This window comes from Odocoileus virginianus, chromosome 18 (genome assembly GCF_023699985.2).
Source record: "Odocoileus virginianus isolate 20LAN1187 ecotype Illinois chromosome 18, Ovbor_1.2, whole genome shotgun sequence".
Classification (NCBI taxonomy): Eukaryota; Metazoa; Chordata; class Mammalia; order Artiodactyla; family Cervidae; genus Odocoileus; species Odocoileus virginianus.
The window spans coordinates 13,044,658-13,068,483 of NC_069691.1; the positions used below are offsets into that span (position 1 = coordinate 13,044,658).

The 23,826-nt window shown below is 37.9% G+C and overlaps 2 protein-coding genes across 2 annotated transcripts in view; one reads left to right on the forward strand and one right to left on the reverse strand.

Annotated features, from left to right (window-relative positions):
- The window catches only part of ANXA1 (annexin A1), a 295,662-nt gene that overhangs the window by 208,532 nt on the left and 63,304 nt on the right, over window positions 1–23,826 (reverse strand). The window lies entirely within an intron of this gene.
- ALDH1A1 (aldehyde dehydrogenase 1 family member A1) overlaps window positions 14,721–23,826 on the forward strand; it is a 50,740-nt gene continuing 41,634 nt past the window's right edge. The window contains exon 1 of the mRNA XM_020878645.2: window positions 14,721–14,850. Within this exon, the coding sequence (XP_020734304.1) occupies window positions 14,785–14,850 (66 nt within the window). The 5' untranslated portion in view covers window positions 14,721–14,784. The remainder of the gene's footprint in view (window positions 14,851–23,826) is intronic.

Below are 23,826 nucleotides of genomic sequence, written 5' to 3' on the forward strand. Positions count from 1 at the left end.
TAAGATCATCATAAGCCTTCAAAATCCTTAAATCAATGCCTAATACATATCTAAGCTAGTCAGAAGAAGAAAAGACAGCATGAACAAAAGCCAGAAGGAACTGCATTTTCTCAAGGCAGAGACAGGATATTTGAATTATCAGACACAAACTTTAAAAGATCTAAATTTAAAACACGAAACTAATCAGTGAAAAAGCTGGCTTAAAACTCAGCATTCAGAAAACTAAGATCATGGCACCTGGTCCCATCACGTCATGGCAGATAGATGAGGAAACAATGGAAACAGTGAGAGGCTTTACTTTGGGGGGCTCAAAAATCACTGCAGATGGTGACTGCAGCCACGAAATTAAAAGACACTTGCTCATTGGAAGAAAAGCTATGACCAACCTAGTTCAGTTCAGTTGCTCAGTCGTGTCCAACTCTTTGCAACCCCATGAACCACAGCACACCAGGCCTCCCTGTCCATCACCAACTCCCGGCACCACCCAAACCCATGTCCATTGAGTCGGTGATGCCATCCAACCATCTCATCCTCTGTCGTCCCCTTCGCCTCCTGCCTTCAATCTTTCCCAGCATCAGGGTCTTTTCCAATGAGTCAGCTCTTCACATCAGGTGGTCAAAGTATTGGAGTTTCAGCTTCAGCATTAGTCCTTCCAGTGAACACCCAGGATTGATCTCCTTTAGGATGGACTGGTTAGATCTCCTCGCAGTCCAAGGGACTCTAAAGAGTCATCTCCAACACCACAGTTCAAAAGCATCAATTCTTCAGCACTCAGCTTTCTTTATAGTCCAACTCTCATATCCGTACATGACAACTGGAAAAACCATAGCCTTGACTAGATGGACCTTTGTTGACGAAGTAATGTCTCTGCTTTTTAATATGCTGTCTAGGTTGGTCATAACTTTCCTTCCAAAGAGTAAGCGTCTTTTAATTTCATGGCTGCAATCACCATCTGCAGTGATTTTGGAGCCCCCCAAAATAAAGTCAGCCACTGTTTCCACTGTTTCCCCATCTATTTCCCATGAAGTGATGGAACTGGATGCCATGATCTTAGTTTCCTCCATTTTGAACTTTAAGCCAATTTTTTCACTCTCCTCTTTCACTTTCATCAAGATGGTCTTTAGTTCTTCACTTTCTGCCATAAGGGTAGTATCATCTGCATACCTGAGGTTATTGATATTTCTCTGGGCAATCTTGTACAATCTTATGTACAATCTCCAGCTGTGCTTCCTCCAACTCAGCGTTTCTCATCATATACTCTGTATATAAGTTAAATAAGCAGGGTGACAAGAGACAGTCTTGACATACTCCTTTTCCTATTTGGAACCAGTCTGTTGTTCCATGTCCAGTTCTAACTGTTGCTTCCTGACCTGAATACAGGTTTCTGCACCCATGAAATTAAAAGATACTTGTTCCTTGGAAGAAAAGCTATGACCAACCTAGAAAGCATATTAAAAAGCAGAGACATTACTTTGCCAACAGAGGTCCATCTAGTAAAAGCTATGGTTTTTCCAGTAGTCATGTATGGATGTGAGAGTTGGAAATAGCTTATTGTAAAGCTATATGTACTATATGTATAGATTAATTTTAGTATTCTAAATTTAGTAATTTTCATATTCTAATATTACTATACTATATATACTAATATATGCTAATTAAGACAATATGATGTTGGTAGTTGGATGGACAAAATGACCAGAGATATAAAATAAAAATACCCTGCTCCAAGACACATATTTATATGAAATGTTATTCTATGACAAGGTAGCATGTCAAGTTATTGAAGAAAAGCAAGATGTTCAATGAAAGGAACTTGAAAATATGCTTATCCACATAAAGAAGATTATATGCTGTGCTGGTAAATCAACTGTCTAAAAACAAAACAAAACAAAAAAGCCCTGATTTGCACTGTTTGTAGCATTTGACAATTCCCATAATGCAAATACTCCACCCATGATTGAGTTTAATGGTTTTTTCCAGTAGTCATGGATGGATGTCAGAGTTGGGCCATAAAGTAGGATAAGTGCCAAAGAATTGATGCTTTTGAACTGCGGTGTTGAAGAAGACTCTTGAGAGTCCCTTGGACTGCAAGGAGATCAAACCAGTCAATCCTAAAGGAAATCAACCCTGAATATTCATTGGAGGGACTGATGCTGAAGCTGAAGCTCCAATACTTTGGCCACCTGATGTAAACAGCCGACTCCTTAGAAAAGACCCTGATGCTGGGAAAGATTGAAGGTGGGAAGAGAGGGGGATGACAGAGGATGAGACAGTTGGATGGCCTCACCAACTCAATGGACATGAGTTTGAGTAGGCTCTGGGAGATGGTGAAGGACAGGGAAGCCTGGCATGCTGCAGTCCATTGCGTTGCAAAGACAGACATGACTGAGTGACTGAAGAACAATAACCACCAAAGTAAAGTCATCTTTACATCTTTACATCTTGACTCTCAAACTCCTGAAAGGTTAACAATCAGGTTTCCTGAGCTAGTATGAGTCAGCTGTAGCACACCACTGACTTTCTTCATACCATGAAAACTGAAAGTGCTAGTCACTCAGTTGTATCCAAATTTTTGCGACCGCATGGACTGTAGCTCACCAGGATCCTCTGTCCATGGAGTTGTCCAGGCAAGAATACTGGAGTTGGTTGCCATTCCCTTCTCCAGTGGATCTTCCTCTCCCACATTACAGGCAGATTTTTTACCATTCGAGCTACCAGGGAAGCCCACTTCACACCATTCATAAGAATCATTACCATATAAGCTTCAAAGGGAAAAATAGAATTTTAATGTTCTTAGTAGGAAAAGATATCAGCATATCTTTAGTCTGTATATTTGGATAGTTTTCTTTTAGAAATCACAAAAAAATATTGATTGTAAAAATAAAAGATTGATAAATGTAATTGTATTAAAATTAAGAACAGTTTGATCATTAAAAATACACTGTACATAAAGCAAAATTTAGAGATTTATAACTGAGAGAAGACATTAATAATGTGATTAATGATCAGAATGAAGTGTATTTTTAAAAATAATACAAAATTATTTAAAATATGTATTCTAATAAAATAGTGCAAATCATGTAAACACACTTTTACAAAGACAAAACTGACTAATAAACATATGATGAGGTATTCAAGATACTTAGTAACCAAGGAAGAGCAAATAAAGATCCCAATGAGATACCATCTTGTCTCACTTTATTAAAAATTAAAAAGCCTGAGACTCAAATGTTCAAGAATATGGATCCACAGGGTCATTTTTCCATTGAAGACAGAAGTACAAATTGATATAATCACTGTGGCATTATATACCAAAGCTTAACATCCCTTTTCCTTAAAAAATATCAGATTTGATTCTAAATATATAGCCAGTAGAAATATATGCAAGTATGTTCATACAAGCACTATTCATAATAGCAAAGCCCCCCAAAACACATTATAAATTCTGGATGAATAAACTATTATCAGAAAAGTTTAATACTCAGCAGTCAAAATAAAAAACTACAGTGATGTACATTACTATGGATGAATTCTATCAATATAACATACAAGTAAGAAAAAGAGTCCATTTTTATAAAGTTAGAAATAATTAACATGTATACACTACACACACACAAGTATATACATACCATTTTCTGAAATACATAGAGATACAATGGAAGTCAATCAAGAGAATAATGAACACAGGTTTCCTAATTTTCTCATCCAAGTAGGAAAGAAGGGACAGAGCAATGGACTGTAGGCCCTACAAGTGTACATGTAGGTTATCTTCAAAGTATTTTGTTTTGTGTAGAGGTTTGCTAGTGCTTATTATGTTATTATACACAACCAATTATACAAACAAATTATACAATTAAACAAAACAAAAAGATGTATCTAAAATTATAAAGTGATAATGCCAGGGTCACAGGAAAAACAGAAGGCACCCCTGGCTGGAGTTTTGAAAATGATGCAATGAAGGAATTTCTTCCAGAAAGGTGGACAATCCACAAAGGTACTGGATAACCCAGAGCTTGCCCAGGTGAAAAGCAGTGACCACTCCTCAAAGACTGAGGAGACAGGAAAAGGAAATGGTGTTTTCAGAGCCCAGTGAATACAGTCAGCACTTTACAGTGAGGAACACTCTACAAGGCCGGCAGTTACACAGGAAGACTCAGCCCTGTGAGAAGCCACTCAGCCAGGAGAGAAGCAAGGGAGGAAGCGGCCTGGCCTTCCCCTCTGGCTGCACTCCATTCTCCTGTCTGCATCTCCCTCCCCTTCTTTCTGGTTGAGCCAAACCAGAAGCCAGAGGGCAAAAAGAGCCATGCCATGAGACAGAGAGATTAAATGAACCTGTGGAAAATAGATTATCTAATAACATTAACACGCATACAAAAGTTTTGTGTTTTTTTTAAATTTATTTGCTGTATTGGATCTTCCACGTGACACTCAGGCCCTCTAGTCGTGGCACACAGGCCCTGGAGCATGTGGGGTCAGTAGTTCCTGTGCCATCGTGAGAGAGCTTGGCTGTTCTGCACATGTGGGATCTGAGTTTTTTGACCAGGGATCAAACCCACCTTCCCTGTATTACAAGGCGGATTGTTAACCACTGGACCACCAGGGAAGTTCCCACAGAAATATTCAAATAAACATCCACCAACAATGATATGTTATGGGAAGAGGTGTAAAGGAGTTTAAAATGTTCTATGTAAGATTAGCCAAGGAAAAGAGTAAAGGTACAAATTAATTTTAGACTTTAATAAGTGAAAAAATATACACAATATTTGAAAAACTATTAAAATAATAAAAATAGTATAAAATTCCCCAAATTACAGAGAATAATTAATTTTAAGTTTATTTACATGAATATATATTAAATGTGAAATAACATTTAGTTTAATTTTAAAACTAAAAATTTTAAATCAATTTTTAAAAGAAAAGAAAAATAGAGCAAGTAACACAAAAGTATTTAGTAAGACGATAGATTTTAAACATAAATTTATAAATACATTATATTACATGTCAATAAAATAAGTGATCTAATTAGAGAAAATATGTTAAGCTGCATAAGTAAATAAAACCCAATAGTGGATAATTTAATGTGCTTAGTCGCTCAGTCGTGTCTGACTCTTTGCAACCCCAAGGACTATAGTCTGCCAGGCTCCTCTGTCCATGAGGATTCTCCAAGCAAGAATACTGGAGTGGGTTGCCATACCCTCCCCCAAGAGATCTTCCAACCCAGGGATCAAACCCAGGTCTCCTGCATTGTAGGTGGATTCTTTACCATCTGAGCCACCAGGAAAGCCCAAAGAGACATGCAATACATACAGACACAGAGATTGTAAGTAAGAAGATGGAAGAATATATATTATACAAATTCCACCACAAAGAAAAGCTACTGTGGCTATAGTTTATCAGATGAAACCAAAGCATAGACATGAATAGGGATGTCTTATAGTGATAACAAGTTCAATTCACAAGTAAGACAAAGCAATGCTAAATTTGCAAATACATAATAGCCTTAGTAACGTTAGATACAAAGATTTGGGCATTGTTTATTGCCAACCAATAGAAAAATTTTAAAATGCACACCAAATAAACTATAAGTCAAAGAAGATATCACAATGGAAATTAGAAACTATTTTTAATTGAAAAAATGAAAACTACTGTATTCAAACTTGTTGTTCAGTCGCTTAATCATGTCCAACTCTTTGCAACCCAATGGACAGTAGACTGTCAGGCTCCTCTATCCATGGGATTTTCCAGGCAAAAATGGAGCTACCATTTCCTTCTCTAGGGGATCCTCCTGACCCAGGGATTGAATTGGCATCTCTTACATCTCCTGCACTGGCAGGTGGATTCTTTACTGCTAAGCACCCAGGGAAGCCCTATCCAAACTTGTAGATGTTGCTAAAGATGTACTTAGAGGGAAATTTATATCCTTAAATGAAGTGCATTAAAATTTATAGGTTGACAAATAAAAACAAAAAAATACTTCTTCTTAACAAGAAAAGAAGTGAAAATGGAGGAATAAAGAAATTGCACTCCATACCAGAGAAGAGAGATAAGAAGAAAAAAGAGTATGCAGTTACCTCTGCAATAGTCCTCCTTTCTTAATATTACAATAACTGATTTTGACCTATGAGCCTGGTTGCCCAGAAAGAAGTGTACAATCTCCATTTTTCCTTATAGTTATGTGTGTTTATGTGACTAAACTCTGATCACTGAGTGTCCTCTAGTCTTTTGTCATTTTTCCTCCCCTTTCTCCATTTGAATCCTGGAATATGAATGTAATGGTTGGAATTCTGGCAGCCTTCTCTTATCAGGAGGCCAAGAGTCATAGTTCAGGGATGCTGGGGCAGTGAGCTGAAAGGAGCCTCTGTATCTCTCAACTCTGCTACCACGCCTACCCTGGATGGGCAATTTATACTATCTGTTTATGTGAAAGAGAAATCCATTTCCATTTTGAGTATTTATTCTGGATTTTTCATGTTGGGCACCAAACCTAATCCTAACTGATATAAAGACAAACAAACAAAGCATAAAGTACATGAGTCATCACAATAGAAGTAGAAATGGACTAAATGTATATGTTTAACAAAGACTCTTGTAATCAGAAACTCTTACATTGGATTAAAAAGATGAGAGTGATTTGCTCTTTAAAATCCAGACCTACAATGTCAGGACACTAGACAGTTGAAGGTGATAATTACTTCAATAAATAAAATTAATAGTTTTACAGGAAAAGGGCAAGGAAACACAGATGCCTGAAATTTGGCCAGTGTTGTTTTGTCATAATCAGAAGAGGAAAATTCAAGAAAAAAAGTTTGATTTTGAGAAATGAGAGTGAGTTCAATTGTGTGTGTGAGCATGTTCTGCCACTCAGTTGGGCCCACCTCTTTCCGACCCCCTGGACTGTATTCTGCCAGGCTCCTCTGCCCATGGGATTATCCATATCCAGGCAAGAATACTGGAGTGGGTTGTCATCTCCTCCTCCAGGAGATCTGCCTGGCCCAGGGATTGAACTGAGTGTCCTGTGTCTCCTGCACTGGTAAGCAGATTCTTTACCCACTGAACCAGTGAATTCAATCAGGGGGTCTTAAAATTATGAACTATGAGACTAGGTAGTTAACTTAATTGAGTGAAAATAGGCTGAACTAAATATTAGAGATAGGTTGGGTCTATGTTTAATGCTGTGGTGCTCAAATTTGACTTTAACTCTGAATCACCTGATGGGTTCCTTAAAGCACAGATTATTGGGCCCTATCTCCAAAGATTCTGATTCAGTTGGTCTGAGATGGAACCTGAGAATTTGCATTTCTAAAAGTTATCCAGGTGATGTGCAGGTCGCTCCAACTCTGAACAACATGAGGAAATAGAGTCAGAGCTGCTTCAGTGGTTCTGACAGCTGACCACACATTACAATTACCTGAGGAACTTTAAATGCATACCAATAGCTGGGCTCAAACCCCTGTTATTGAATCAGAATCTCATTTGTTTGTTTTGAATTCCCTAGTTGATTTCAATGGGCAGGCAGGCTAAAATACTCTTCGAGTCTTCCAATGTTCAAGTTAAAATTTCGGTTTTTACATAAATGTTTCTTTTTTTTTTTAAATCATATTGCGTGGTCCACATAAAACAAATATGCAAGCTCTCAATTTCAAACCCAACTACCTGACTAGATGTGACATGTAGCTCAGGTAACCAACAAGCAGCTGGAATGTAAAGCCTGAAAGTTAAGTTGGGATTTTGGTTATAGATCTGGGTATATATGTAAAACTTTAAAATGTGGGAACAAATTCAAGCAAGCAAATGCAAATGAGGTTTGATATTGTCTAGCTAAAATAATCATTAAAAAAAATCAATGGCTTTCATAAACAGCATTATCTATTGCATCTTACTTTTGCAATGGAATGAACACCCATTTATACTACAACTGAAACTAAAAATTTTTCAAGATGTCAAGCACCTGAGAAGTTTCTATTCCAAGGTCAGATGGGAGGGAGGCTTTATTTGAACATGAATATTTAGATTTTAACAATAAACCAGAAAAACATGCAGAGCACGTGATCAGTAACAGCTTGTACAATTTAGCAATCCTGAACTTGTGCTTACATTGATTATAGATTGGGTTCCCATGACTGATGTAACAAATTACCACAAACTTAGTGGTTTAACACAGCACACATTTATTCTCTTAAAACTCTAGAGGTCAGAGTACTGAAATCAGTTTCACTGGTCAAGGTCAGAGGGATGGGCTGAGCCAGTACCCTCGAGATTCTGGGGAAGAATCCACTTCCCTGTATTTTCCAGTTTCTAGAAACTGCATTCCTTGCATTCCCTGGCTCCTGGCCCCTTACTTGTCAAAGCTAGCAGCTTCAGTTACCAAGCCACCTCCTGTTTCTGTGGTCAAATCACTTTTGCCTCTTTCTTCTAAGGATACTTGGGATTGCATCTAAGACTCACACTGACAATCCAAAATAAATAATTGCTCAAGATCCTTAATTAAATTACAACTGGGACATTTCTTCTGCCGTATAAAGTGACTTTCACAGCTTCCAGGGATATCTTTAGGAGTCATTATTCTGCCTGGGAAAATTATATAAAATATAACAAAAAGAAATCACATGATTCTTTTTATCATGCATAAATTCAGAATGGCAGAAATAACAGTGAAGTCAAAATTCAGCTATTTAGCTTTCCAAACACTGAGGCAGAGGTCAAAGGCAAATTGCAGATTTCAGCCAAATACTAAAAGTAAAGCACAACTTCTCAGCATACCTACAGATAGTACACAGGTTTATAACCTGTTAACCTGTTTTTTAAAAATTAATTTATAGCATAACACAAAAATTCCCCAAGTATTTCTTTTTTCAATAAGCCATGATTTATCTAAACCATTTGGTATTTTAAATTTTATATTATTTTAAAGATACTTATTCATTTGATTGTTTCCTTAAAATAAATTTCTAGATGTAGAATAAGGGTTGAATATTTTTATAATTTTAGTGCAGTTTGCCATTATTAAGCTCTGAGAAACTCTATAGGAAAAGGGTCATTTCTCTGCACCCTTCCATGTGCCAGGATTGGGAGTAAAAAAAAAATACCCTTGACTTAAAAATGCTAACTTGTTGCTGTGCATTTTGCACTTATAATTTATATTTATTGGAGGACATTTGAGTGGAGAGTATGCCCTGAGAAACTTTCTTTACCTACAACCATGATTTAACTCACTTCCCAGATTAGCTTGCACCTCTGAATTTTCTTTATAAAAATATTCTGACTGTATAATTTGGTTACAAATTCAAAACCAGGGAGAAAAGAACATGTGGCATTAGAAGTTAAGTTACTGGTCATCTGGGGTGAGGAAGAAGGACATAGTGATAGAAAGGATGTACAAAGTGGGCTCTGAGGTTCTAATATTGTTATTTGACCCCAGTGGTGATTATTTCATTTTGTTTCTTTCATGATTTTTGTTGAGATGTTACTACAAAAAAGTCATGATTTTTGCAGCTTTCTATACATGTTTATGGGCTTCCCAGGTGGCACTAGCGGTTAAGAACCGACCTGCCAATGCTGGAGATGTAAGCGACAAGAGTTTGATTCCAAGGTCAGGAAGATCACGTGGAGGAGGGCACGGCAACCCACTCCAGGATTCTTGCCTGGAGAATCCAATGGACAGAGGAGCCTGGTGGGCTATGGTCCATAGGGTCTCAAAGAGTCAGACACGACTGAAGTGAATTAGCATGCATGTACACATATATGGCATATTTGACTCTAAAAAGTTTTTAATAAAAATAAATTAAAAGAGAAAAAAATAGTACTGACACTCATGTCTGCATATACTGTTTTGGATACAATCTTCTCTGCTTCAGGTCAGTTCAGTCGCTCAGTCGTGTCTGACTCTTTGCAACCCCATGAATCGCAGCACGCCAGGCCTCCCTGTCCATCACCAACTCCTGGAGTTTACTCAAACTCAAGTCCATCGAGTCGGTGATGCTATCCAGCCATCTCATCCTCTGTCGTCCCCTTCTCCTCCTGCCCCCAATCCCTCCCAGCATCAGGGTCTTTTCCAATGAGTCAATTCTTCGCATCAGGTGGCCAAAGTATTGGAGTTTCAGCTTCAGCATCAGTCCTTTCAATGAACACCCAGGACTTATCTCCTTTAGGATGAACTGGTTGGATATCCTTGCAGTCCAAGGGACTCTCAAGAGTCTTCTCCAGCACCACAGTTCAAAAGCATCAATTCTTTGGTGCTCAGCATTCTTCACAGTCCAACTCTCACATCCATACATGACAATTGGAAAAACCATAGCCCTGACTAAATGGACCTTTGTTGACAAAGTAATATCTCTGCTTTTTAATATGCTATCTATGTTGGTCATAACTTTCCTTCCAAGGAGTAAGCGTCTTTTAATTTCATGGCTGCAATCACCATCTGCAATGATTTTGGAGCCCCCCAAAATAAAGTCCGACACTGTTTCCATTGTTTCCCCATCTATTTCCCATGAAGTGATGGGACCAGATGCCATGATCTTAGTTTTCTGAATGCTGAGCTTTAAGCCAACTTTTTCATTCTCCTCTTTTACTTTCATCAAGAGGCTTTTTAGTTCCTCTTCACTTTCTGCCATAAGGGTGGTGTCATCTGCATATCTGAGGTTATTTATATATCTTCTCTGCCTACCAGTAGTCAAATCTCTTTGCTACAAATTCTTCTCATTCATGTGAACCTAGTATTTCAACAGCATGGTTGAATTAAATGTTATTTAAGTTGCTGATTTATTAGGAGGAAAGGGCAAGTGATTTCTATGAAAACAAAACTGAGTGTTATGCAAACACTCACCTTGTCAAATTATGAAACACGCTGGCATAATAACAATCTATACATAAGACAATTATTAACAAAAAACTAGAAAATGTATAAAACTCTCAAAGTAGTCTGCATTCAGATTGCCTCAAAGATGTCTTTAATGGCTTTAAACTTCTTTCTGCATTTTGAGGAAACAAAAACAATGTGAACACTATTTATGCAAGGTTATTTCAAGCTCGAGCAGCAGACCCAGTTCTAAGAAATGGATTTGGCCCATGAAGTTCAGCAAAAAATCTATTTACACTAAAATAGTCTTATAGAAGCTTTAATATGTTTCTTTTAGTTATCCTTCTAATTAGTTAGTATCCTGATTGTATCAGGTAAGAGGGACATCTGCCATCTTAGTAACACAAGACAAAGAGAAAACAATTGATAGGATATGTGAGGAGCAGGGGAAATCAAAGGTTAAAAAATTAAAAAAAAACACTGCTAATGGGCAAAGGATGTCAGATGAACAGAAATTAGCCCACAAAAATATATGTTCACACACTCTAATGCTTCTTCCCCCTCCCATTTTAATACCAACTTGCCAATCGAGCACAGATTCTATCACATAACAAGATCCATTTTTTCCCAAATTATTAAAAGCCAAACAGGCACATGAACCCATGTGGTGTCTGTTGATACCACAGTGAGCAAAAGCAAAGGGACATATCCATCACTGGGTTAACCACCCAGCAGACTCACCCTGTGATGCTGAAGGCGACACTGAAGAGTTAGGGACCGCAAATGTCACTAAGCAAAGCAAATTCAACTCCAACAGATCGATCCTGGATTTTGAAATCAGAAAATGTGAAGATCAGCGATTTTTTATTTCACCATACAGTTATGTGTGTTAAATGTGCATGTTTTTTTATTTAGTTACTCATTTGAGTAGGAGAAGCTTAGGCCCCAATAGCTTTTGAGTGACTAAGGCTTGAGTTTTAGAGGAGTTTTAGAGAGATTCCTTATACTATGAGATAGCAGTTTCAGCCATGGTTGAAGACCTAGTCTGTATGGTTCTTGGAATAGTGACAGTTTTCACCAAGGACTAGAAGAAAGTGAAGTTGCTCAGTCTTGTCCAACTCTTTGAGACCCCATGGAGAGCGTAGCCTACCACGCTCGTCCGTCCATGGGATTTTCCAGGCAAGAATACTGAAGTGGGTTGCCATTTCCTTCTCCAGATCTTCCCGACCCAGGGATTGAAGCCAGGTCTCCCCCATTGTAGGCAGACACTTTACCGTCTGAGCCACCAGGGAAGTCCCAAGGACTAGAAAAAGTCAGATTTAAAAGAAAATTAAATATGCTTCTCTTCCCACCCGTTCACGGGTGTGTGTGTGTGTGTGTGTGTGTGTGTGTGTGTGTGTGTGTGTGTAATTTAACTTGTCCCTAAGAAGGAAAGGATGATTAAACATCCTTCATCTATGACTCCCAAGTTTAATTTCCAGCCCATCCTCTGCTGCATAACCCTGTTAAAATATACAATATATATTGTATATAAAAATATACAAGCTTTGACCCAGTCTTGAAGTGGGGCTTCCCGGACCCTGTGTTCTCACCAAAGCCATTTTTTCTTTGAAAAGGAGGAAGTGATCTCCTCAGCCTTTTACCCATACAACCACTCCTAAGAACATGCTATTCCACAAGACAAATTCTAGCAGATGGATGATATCAATACTTATTTCAGAAGCAGAGATCTCAGGCTCTGTGGTTTCTGGATAAGAAAGATCTGCCCTTCAAGTAAGATTAAGGTGGGAGAATTCCTGATCCTCTAATCATAATGCTTTCCTCATAGAAGATACTCGGTAAATATTTGTAAAAATTTAATGGGCAGGTGTGGTAAGCTGTTTCATAGCTGTTCCTTTTACCTACATTCTGTAATATCTGGCATAAAGGGACCTGGTTCTTATGTAATTACTCAATAAAACATGATTAAGAGTGAGCATATAAATAATGAGATGACAGACCAAGTGTGCTCTGAAGCACTGAGCCTCCACGGCCTGGACAAGCGTGTGACTCCACAAACAACTGCAAAGCTGAGAGCAGAAGAAAGTGGCAAAACACAGCTGTCCAGGCCTGGCCAAGCACCACTCTGCGAGTTATGTAACAGCTGTTGTGTAATTGTGCATTTAATTCAAAACACATTTTTAAGACAGAAAACAATTAGATTTTCCAAAAAGAATGAAATTGTGAGTGGGGGGGGATAGTGAGAGAGAAAAAAACGATGCATCAGCACAGAAGTTTCTATCCGGTCCTCAAGCAGAGGCGCAGGGGAGGCAAGGACCTCAGGGATGGTTGTCTTAGCATCTAGGGGCCTGGCCTAAGAGCTGAATCTGTTTTTGTAAATAAAATTGTATTGCAAAGTGTATTATGGTATCAGTTGACTGTAGAGTTGAGTAAATCAAAACAGAAACTATGTGGCCTAGAAAGCAGAAAATAATCTTTCTCTCTTTACAGAAAAAAATTTGCTGACCCCCATCTTAGACAAATAAAAAGCTACGCTTGAGGGCCTGTGAGGGTGACGACTCAGAGAACAAAACAGCCGACTCTCGAGCCCATCTGGGAATGCTCTTATGGAGAGGAGGACAAGGAAAATAAATTGGAATAAGAACCAGGGTTTTGGTGTCATATTGGCCTGAAATGAAATTTTGGTTTTGTACTTATAAGATTGGTATTCATAAGCAAGCTATTTTATGCCTGTAAAGTGGGGAACCCAGTGAGGGCAGAAAGAGAAAGTATGGTTCCTGCCCCTGATTTGGAGTAACTATTCAACAAACCTTAGCTTCCCTACTTAAATCCCATATTTGGAAAAGCTGGCACTTTTCACTGGAAGAAATAATTATTACTATTAATTCTTAGTAATTGGTTAAAAGCACCCAAGGTTTACCATCTTGTACTGACTGTAACTTTTGCTAGACTTTGGATAAAATAAACTTTTATACTTAAAAATGGGAGTAGTACAGTTAAAAATTGTCCTTTTTGAATGTTCCCAACTTGAAACATTAATCTCATTTTAAGAACCTATATTACTCAGGAGTCCTGTTTAAATTCACTCTTGGTACAACTGCCTGCGTCAATGATTGATAAATACCAGCCAACTTCCAAAACCAGAGGTTACTTTCATTTTAAGCGAGTTTTAGCAGACGATATTGCCATTTGCTATTGTGTGAGTGTGTCACAGCACAGTCTGAGTTCCCTAAAAAATCCTGCTGACATTTCTGTTCCCACATATAAAAGATAATTTAGATAAAGACCATTTAAATAAAGATAAAGATAATTTAAATAAAGATAATTTAGAGCTCCTGAAATCCTAGTAGGTCTGCTTACCAAGCACTGAAATACATTCGATGGGTGTGATTCTTTTAAAGTGGTCTTGGGGTGGGGTCTCTAGAGAGGACCTAAAGAAAAGCACCCTGCTTTTCTGGGACATGGACAGATTTGTGGATAGCACTGTCCTAAAGACACCTGGCCAGGGTCCTTGCCTCACGAGCCTTTGCTGAGAACAAGTGCCCTTTGAGATTCCTTTTCAATCCTCGAATTCTCTGATTCCAAGTCCGTCAGAACACAGAAAGTTTCACAGTAACATAAAAAGCACGAAAAGCCAAAAAAATAATAACTGGCCTTAGTGGCCAGAGCAGCTGCGCTTCGTACCCTTATCACAGGTTTCGGCTTTGTAAATTAATTCGTCTGTAAATAGTGCCTTGTCTCCGGACGCAGCTTCAGTGCTGGAGCACTGGTTTCTTAAGGATTTAAGTTTAAAGTCAAGGGCTTCCTGCTCTAGGTGTTACAAATAAGTAGTGTCGTTTTCTTTGTGCTCCGAGTTTGTTCATCCAATCATATCCCAGTATGCAAATAAACCTTAGCCCATGCAGATAAAAAGGAACAAATAAAGCCAAGTGCTCTATCAGAACCAAATCGCTGAGCCTGTCACCTGTGTTCCAGGAGCGGAACCAGCAATGTCGTCCTCAGCCATGCCAGATGTACCTGCCCCACTCACCAATGTGAAGTTTAAATATACTAAGGTTAGTACAACTTCTGCTTGCTGCTTTGCCTCAGCTTTATAAAAACTACATTTATTTAAAGCACAAAAGGTCAATTTAAGTAAACTGGTGTAGAGAGCCCTTTGCAAATATAAAAATAAAAGGCTTGCAAAATGCAGGTCTGGGTTTAGTGTCTTGATCACATAATGAATTCTAAATCTGATCGGGCAACTTTTCAGAAATTTATTTCTTAAAATATTTCTAAGTAAAAGGAATGCTCTTCGCTGTAATAGGTTCTTGTGCCAGGATTCAGTGGACTTTACTAAGCAGTTCTATTAACTTTAGGCAGAGCACCCAGCATGTATAAGAGGCAAATACTAGAGAAACTTACTGGAGACAGGCAAACAAGTGGGAAATCGTTTTTTAAAAGGAAGAAAAAAAGAGAGAGAGAGAAACAGAGTATAGTGAAGTAAAACAGAGCACACTGAAGTAACTTGATTTTTATATGTCAAATAAGTGTTAAAATCAAAAGACCTGAATCTGATAATTGGATGAAGGAAAACTCCAGTTACAAAACACTACATGGTCCTTGCATTATTTAGCATATTTGGGAAAAGAAAGCCTTCTTATTTATTTCTTCAGCCAAATTTGTTGCCATTGGAGCCGGCATGTAATTGTTAGCTGATAAATATTTAGAGAAACAAGAGCAGGAGCCAGACCTAGACTTAAAAATCCACAGTTAGGGAGAAGGAGGAAATGGACCCTATTTGAGTCAATCAGGAGGATCTCTGAACTTCGCCTGTTTCACACCATTACATTCCTGCTTTCTGGTCAGAGCCTAGAAGTTTTAGAGAAACAAATAAAACAAACAATCTAACCGAGATCACTTAAGAAGTGAGCTTTATGGTGTGATGCAGAAAGGAAAGTAAGAAAGGAACTATTCCCACTCAGGGAGAGCCACTTTGCTATCTGAATTAACCAAGAAAATCCCAAGAGCACTGTAAGCACTGATAAAGTCCTGCTATTATTATTTCCTTACTTGTAACAATGGGTGGTTTTGAAATTCTAGTTTGTTAAATTTTCATTTTCATAAGCACAACAAATGAGGAAGTTGTTCAGCTGACTAGCTCTTTTCCATAGAAACTGTCTGCAGAGATCAGATTGTGCCTTTAACATGGTTGACCAACAGTTATAAAGTGTATTAAAGTATTATTTTTACAAGGTTTTATTAAAAGGGAAAATATTTTTTGTCCATTTAATTTTATTCCAAATGGGAACATGAAAAATGCGATGAGACTATACCCTCCAAAGATTTTGCACTTGGCAAAAGCACGCCTAACAGATAACAAGACTCCAGTTTTCCCAACTTTCTTATTGTTTGTCATTTGCAAGATATTTCAATCCAAAGTAAATACATTTAAAAATGCATTCATTTCATAAAGATCAAAACCACTGGCAATGATTGAATTATCCCCTTACTATTATAACACAGTTTTGTTTTGTTTTTCCCCATGATACTGGGAAGATACTGAATGTCACATTTTTTGGTAGTCTGAATGTCACATCTTTGAAAAATTTGGTTTGCAAAAGTTTGAAGTCTTCCTTGTCTGTGAATTTTCAGCAAAAATGAAATATTCTTTCTACTGAACTAAGTTTCATTAAGTAGTTCTTAATTAAACATGTGAGAAAGGTGAACAAATGAGATAGTCCTCAAATATATATATACAAACACAGGTCTCATGATTCTTTAACATATAGAGATGATTTTAAGATTAAAATTGCCTGTTCATTTAAAAGTCATTACACAAGAACACCCTCTAGGGAAACTAACTGACCTAAGTGCTCAAAAGGAGGCAAGATTCCAAGAGCAGAAATTTGCTCTTGCATATAAGAACTTTTCTGGGTAAAAATACCCAATGCAAGCAAGTCAGTGAATTTCGATTGCTCACACATCTTCTCTATAAATCTGTTCTGCTCAGATAGCATTTTATTGTCTGATTTTTGGTTACAGCATTTTCACACTTGGGAGGACACCAGTTATGTATGTAATTAAATCTAAATGGGTGAGCTTTTTCAAATGCCTCTGCATTTCTTTTTGCTGTGCCTAACTGAAGAACTGTGTTGGATTTGCACTTGCAAGAGGAGTTGGAAAAAGATGGTTATTAACTAACTTTCCTGGTTGCAAACAAAATAAGCAAGGGATTTCATAGTGTCTGAGAAATTATCTTCTATAGCAAGCCCCTAAACTATGTTATTTTTCTTGCACTATTTTAGTGTTCATGTTTATTATCACTAGAATATGCTGGTTGTTGGGGCAAGGTGGAGGAAAGAGACAAGCAAGACTGAGTAACAAAAAACTATTGCAACTACAGTAGAAGGACTATACACGCCCTCAAGCTTGAGACTGCTTCTAGTCCAAACAAAAGATGCCATTGATGCATAACTTATGACTTTACAGTCCACTTACTTTTTTAAGGTACATAAAACAGAGATCAGAGTTTAAGAAATACTTTCTAAAATGATACCAAAGTTTTTGGAATTTAAAATCTCAGTAACATGAGTATAAATGCACTCAAACTCAGAGTCTGTCTCTGTCTTTATATCCCCCCCTTTCCAATTCTAAACAAACTCTATCTCTGCCAGCTCTCTGCTCATCCTTTTAAAGGATGAGCTTCTTGGGAAATTATGTGATCTTTGGGCAAACTACATTACCTCTCTCTGCCTTGGTTTCCTTACATGTAAAATGGGAATCCTTAAGGTTGAAGAAAGCATTACATGCATTTAATGCATACAAAGCCCTTGAAATAACCTGACACATGGGAAGTGATCGATTAACATCAGCCATCTTAGTCCTATTTATTTTCCTGAATTCCATCCAATTTCCCAGGACCTTCTTTTACTCAGCCTTTCCTAGACCTGTTTCCCACAAGGGTTCTTCTTATTTCATTGTCATCCCCTAGCTTTTCTGTCACTCTTTCTTGCACAGTCATGCCCCACCTGACAAGGATTTCATTGGAGCTAAGTTGCAAGGGTTTATCCTGGATTTCAGGGATCAAGAACTTTCTCTTACAGGATTTGGTATCTTTGTTTTCCATTCTCTCTTTACAAATCTGTTTTCTACCTTAAAGACAAACAGAAAATTCAAAAAGAAAGCTTTCTCAGACAGGAATCAAACCCCCAAATCTTTAGTTTGGCTCTTAAATCTAACTCACTCAATAATGAATGACTTATTCGTGCTAGAAAAGATCTTCATTGGCTAATGACATTTCACATACCCACACAGATACACAGACAGGAAATATAGTTACGTTTTATTGTGTTTACTCTGTGCCAATGACTTAGTTATTTATGATGATTTTATTTACTCTTTCCAATAACCCTATAAGGATGTTACTATTCCTGCTTTGTAGTTGAGGAGACTGAAGAAGAGAGTGGCTAAGTAACTTTCCTTACGTTACACAGCTAGTCAATGACAAAGCTAGACTTGGAATGCTGGCAGCTTTAGCCCTCACCCCAAGTGACTTGTCTCAGACCAGTATCACTGCTTTGGGACACGGAGTTGCTGGCATCCTAGTCTATCTTTATTCTGACTTTCATTTGTCCATTCCTGATTACTGGAGGGGACATGCCTATGAGCCTTTCCAGCTGTTGCTCAGCTGTTTCCAGGCCAACAGGAGGAAGTTTGCCACCAATTTAGAAAAACAGGAGAACAATAAGAAAGGTTGGAAACAAACAGACTTTCCACTTTGATTGAAAAGGTGGTGTTTGAGCTGGGAAAGGCAGTGATGCAGAAGACTATGACACAGGTGTGCAATTCCTGTGAAAACTGCATTTCTTCAACTCCTAGGGAATAATAAATTTTGTTTGGAGGAGGATATATTTTCCTACGTTTCTGGTATTATCACTTAACCCATGTAGGTTAAAGATATGTTTTTGATAAAGAATGTTTATGAATCATTGAATACTATGTGCTAGGCACAATTTAAAATATGTGTGTATGTGTGTGTGTTCACCATTATCTCCTTTTAAATTCTTACAACAAACAAATTCAGGCCACATGCATTTCCAAATATCCCATTCTCTTCACTCCCTTCTCCTTCTTTCCCTTCCTCTCTCTCATTTTATATCCCTTTATTTACCAAATTATTGAATTGTTCTGTGCTAGGTCTTATGATATCAGAAAGCAAGAATGATTCTTGCCTCATGGAGCTTGTATTCCTGGAGGGGGTGGGAAGAAAACTAAAAAGAAGAAAACTGAAAGCTGAGACAATATGAGAAGAGCTTTCTTTGGATGAGGTATCAGGGAAAGCCTCTTTAGGAAGGGGGACAGTTAAGGGAAGTCTGAGGGAGGCAGACATAAGGTGGCCATGGAATTGAGGAAAGAAGACCCAGAGTAAGAACACCTGCAGGGATATCTGTGGACAAGGGCGTGGTATATTCAAGGAACTATCCAAAGGCGGCCATGGTCTGCATGAGGTGAGGAAGAGAGAGCATGCATAAGGCTGGAGATGAGGCTGCTGCCAGACTGCCTGATGGGTTTCATTTGCTCAAACCACTGAGGGGTGCTTGGAACGGGACAGGACTTCGGTTCTAGACAAAGATGACTCTGCCGTGGCTATGCTTTCATTTGGGAGATTGTTTAGCTCCCCTCTGACTGATGCGATGTTTTGTTTGCTCTTGGCTGGGAAGCAGTTGAACAAATAGCGGGATGGCTGCAAGGTGAGGTAGCTTAACAAGATAAGCCTGGCTTCGATTTCCAGCTCTTCTACTTATTTAATGATATGACCTTGGCCAAGCTTCTAAGCTCTTTGAGTTTCAGTTCCCTTGTCTGTAAATTAGGAATAATAATGACTACCTTGGAAAGTGGCTGTTAGGGTAATTTGTGAAAAGTGCCTGGCACTTATTTAGTAGCTCCTTGGTCCAGGCTCCTTTTAACCCTCTCCTTCCCAAGATGACTCCTAGATTTCTAAAAATTTTTAGCCGCCAATGTAAGCACTGCAATGTAAGCAAATCAAATGCTTACACTGCATGTCACAGTTCAAAACTACATTCATCTGTTGGTCTCATTTGAAGTTCATGATTAGCTGCTGGGAAGGAGCTAGGGAAGATGTTTCTCGTGTCTCATTTTAAAGCTGAGGAACCTGAGCTCACATAGTTTAAGTGACTTGTTCTTGGTCACGCAGCTTTTAAGAGGCAAAGACAGAATGAGCTGAATCTTCTCATTTCAGATCTGATTCTTTTCCACGAGAGTTCATTTTTTTCCTTAAACACTGAAAATAGCAGTATTTAATATTTGAATCTCATTAGATTGTCTCTAGCAAGTGCTTTTGCATCTGTTACTTAATTTGTATCATTCATCCCTTACTCTGACTGAGAGAATGGAAATTTGGATGATAAGAGAAGAGAGATGATTTGGACATCAGATCCCTAAACAAGGGGACTGGTAGAAAGAGGATACTCCAGAATGATATAATCTCAAATGTAATTATGTAAGTGACACAGACCATGTTGAAATGCAAATTCCAATGCTATAGGTCTGAGGTGAGGTCTGATATTCTGGATTTTTAACAGACTTCTAGGATTTGTTGATGCTACTTAAAGCATGGTCTGTTGACCAGCAGCAATTGTCTAAAAGTACTGAGTCAGTCTTATAACTTTACCTACACAGTGGTCATCATTGAATTAGGGACCTGGCGTCCTGTTTCTCCCAGAAAGTGGCTGTCACACTTTCTGGGAGAAACAGGAAAGTCCACTCACACCCAGCTAGGCCAGAAGTATTTATTTTCTCCTTCAGAAACTGCCAAGTCCAACAAGAACTAGATCATGGCCACAAGCCAGTGATGGAACCAACTTTGATTTTTTTTCCTGGGATATAAACCTTCTTTAAGAATGTAATGTTTAACTCATCTTTGAAGACTGTGTCTTGGCAAACTGTTTTGTTCTCAGGTAACTGCCTAGCTTTAAGAAAATCTTATCAACAAAATCCTAAAGTAAATAGCACATCCCCTAAAAGAGGGTGTTATTCCTCTATAGCCCATTTCATAAGGGCTCTCAGAACAAGTGTTCACAGGGTTTCCTTAAACTGGACTTCACCTATTTGTCATTAACCACTTGCCAGAATAAGGGGGTGGGGTGAGAAAAACTCTTGAAAAGAGTATGAGAAACAATTCATTTGAAGAGCAACCCAAAGTTAGATTAGTATCTCTAAAATGGCCTGGGTAATCTATGGGATGATATAACACAGATCAGCATAAAAGAACCCTCCTGGGAATACTAGCCTTGATAAAATGGCCATGCACTTGTCTTAAAGTGGCAATTATCTAGCTTAGAGTGGTGGTGATTTGGGTATTCATGATGCTATTATAATTGTGGCCAAACGTGTTATACATTTACTAGATTGAAGTGGCTACATCGAGCCCTGTTCCAAAGAATATGAGCAGTAATCACTTCATTATTAAACATTTAATTAAGAGCCACTGCTAATAAACAAATCAGAAAAGTAAATTTTTGTGTAAACTGGATTTCATCATAGTGATACATTTTGAGTATAATGTGTGTGCGAGTGTGTAAGTGTGTGTGTCTGTCAAAAGTTCCCACAAATACCGGAATTGCTTGCAAGGTATGTAAAATGTTAATATTTTACTTTCTGATGTTATAATATCTATACCTGATACCTTTATTGTAATGTTGGAATTATTAATGTGAATTTCTTGACTGGGCATTTGCATAAACATCACACTTGTTAAAATTTTGTCTGAACAACTCTCTCCCTCACCCTGATTCCATTAACTGACCATTTCCACTGCTCTCTGAATACTTTTTCGAAAGTCAAAGAAATGTAAATATCAAACATCTGAGTTATGCTCTACATTTGGCACTTTCTTTAAAAGGAAGGTATATATGCAAGCAATTATATTATTGGGGCTTGGTATTGTTAAGTATTAAATATTTACAGAACTTTTGAGTGCTTCTGCAGCTTACCTTTGATATAAGGTATACATAATGTATGGAAATTATTGATGAGTATTTTTGTCAGTTATGGGACAAAATGATGATGTGGCTCAAAACAGAAAAGCTTCAGCATCTTTTCTTTTTCCCTGATTGAGTTGAAAAGGATGAAAAGCCTCTTCCAAAGACAAGTAAGAAAAGAATATACGCTCATGTTACTGAACTCAGACTGTAATATAAAACAGAAATGAAAAAGAAAAACTTTATTTCTCCTACTTTTGTTTTGGCCACCCTCTCATTTTGTTTTCATTCTTTTGACTGCAGTTAAGCATTTTCCTCCCATCTGTTATTTCCTCCTTAATTTCCTTTTGGATTTTTTTTTTTTTACTTTGAGTCTCAACATTTTGCTTTGCTGCCTCGGGGTTTGGGTTAAAAATAATTGCCAGAAGATCTAGCTTTGATTCTTTTAAATGTTTAACACCCCCACCTGACTTTTGCTTAGTCTCTCTCTCTTATCAGCTCCCATCTTGGTTCTTTCTCCCTGCCCCACTTCCCACCCTCCAGGTCTTTGGGACATTTTAGTTTCCTAATGCTGGGGAAAAGTTAACACGTTTACAACATCCATCACTTCCTATATGCTTTCAACTGTACCCATTATTTCACATGGCCGAAACTCAGGATCTCAGGTTTGGAATTTCACACAGGTGACATAAAACGGAGAATCCCTTCAACCTTCCTCACTCTTGGCGTGACTTAAAAGAGATTCTTTGTGCGTTGAAAATGTGATCTGTTAAAATCTCTCTACCACCAAGAAAGTGCTGGCTTCTCTTACGGCATCCAGAGCTGCTGGCCCCGTTGCAGTCCTGCATAGATCAGGTGAATTTGGGGCACCCCAAGGGACTTTTGGAGGGAGTCAGGGCTTCTCTTTTAAGCTAACGGGTTTCAAAATCTCAGCACATAAGGCTAATAGGTTTTATTTGCCTATTAGACAAATCTAACTACATCTAAAGCAGTCATATTTTGAGGAAAGTGCCTATTTATTTAGAATTGTAGCCAAACACACTAAGATATAAGAACTTTTGCTCAGGAAAGGCTTTCTTTCATTCAAAATTATGACTTATTCTTGGACACTAAACTACATTCAGGAAACAGCCATTTTCTTTTTTTAAATCAAAGTTTATATAATGTATCTCTTACAATCTGACATTATCTAAAATTTAAAGAGTAAAAATCAATTATTAAGTTGCCTCAACATTTCCATTGATTGTTTCCCCAAGTAAGAAGCACTTGAAGTTTAAGAGTATGCCTAGGCATCTATAATTTCCCATCAGTATTGTGAACTTGGAGTCTACTGCACTTATACATTATTCAAAAGTATCCTGAGTCCAAACTTCATAATTAGAATATAGTTAATATAGTGGTTAAATAGGATCCAATAATTGTTTTTTACTTTTATAGCATGATAACTTTCCCTCCAAACTTGCTAAAGGTAAACAGCAAATGGAAAATGAAATTGTAATCAGGATAGATCATTTCAACAGACCTAAAAATGGTTTCATAATCATTTTAATAAACATTTATTAACCTATACATCTCCATATAACCATTTTATATAACTATAGGAAGGACAATTATTCAAAAATATTCAGCTACACAGTTGGCTGTAAGGCATATATAAACTGGATAAAATTAAAATAGAGAAAAAGATGATCAAGATAGTCCCTACCAATAAATTCTCCACAGCTAAGGGGAAGGAAAGGATGATACAATGCCTGATTCTTTCATCTCATTATCTATGCCGAATTTTGTTTTTATACTGAAAGGCTGCTGTTTGGGGGAGAATGCATATCATTGATAATTTGCAGACTATATTGATACATCACTCTTCACTAAAGCCTTAAGACCTCATGCCTGGAAGGTTAAAATGGTCTCTAGGCTAATGCCCTGGACGCTGTTTGTTGTTGTTGTTTAGTCACTAAGTCTATCTTTGCCCGAAACTTTTGTGACGCTATGGGCCGTAGGCCATGAGGCCTCTCTGTCCATGTGATTTCCCAGATAAGAATACTGGAG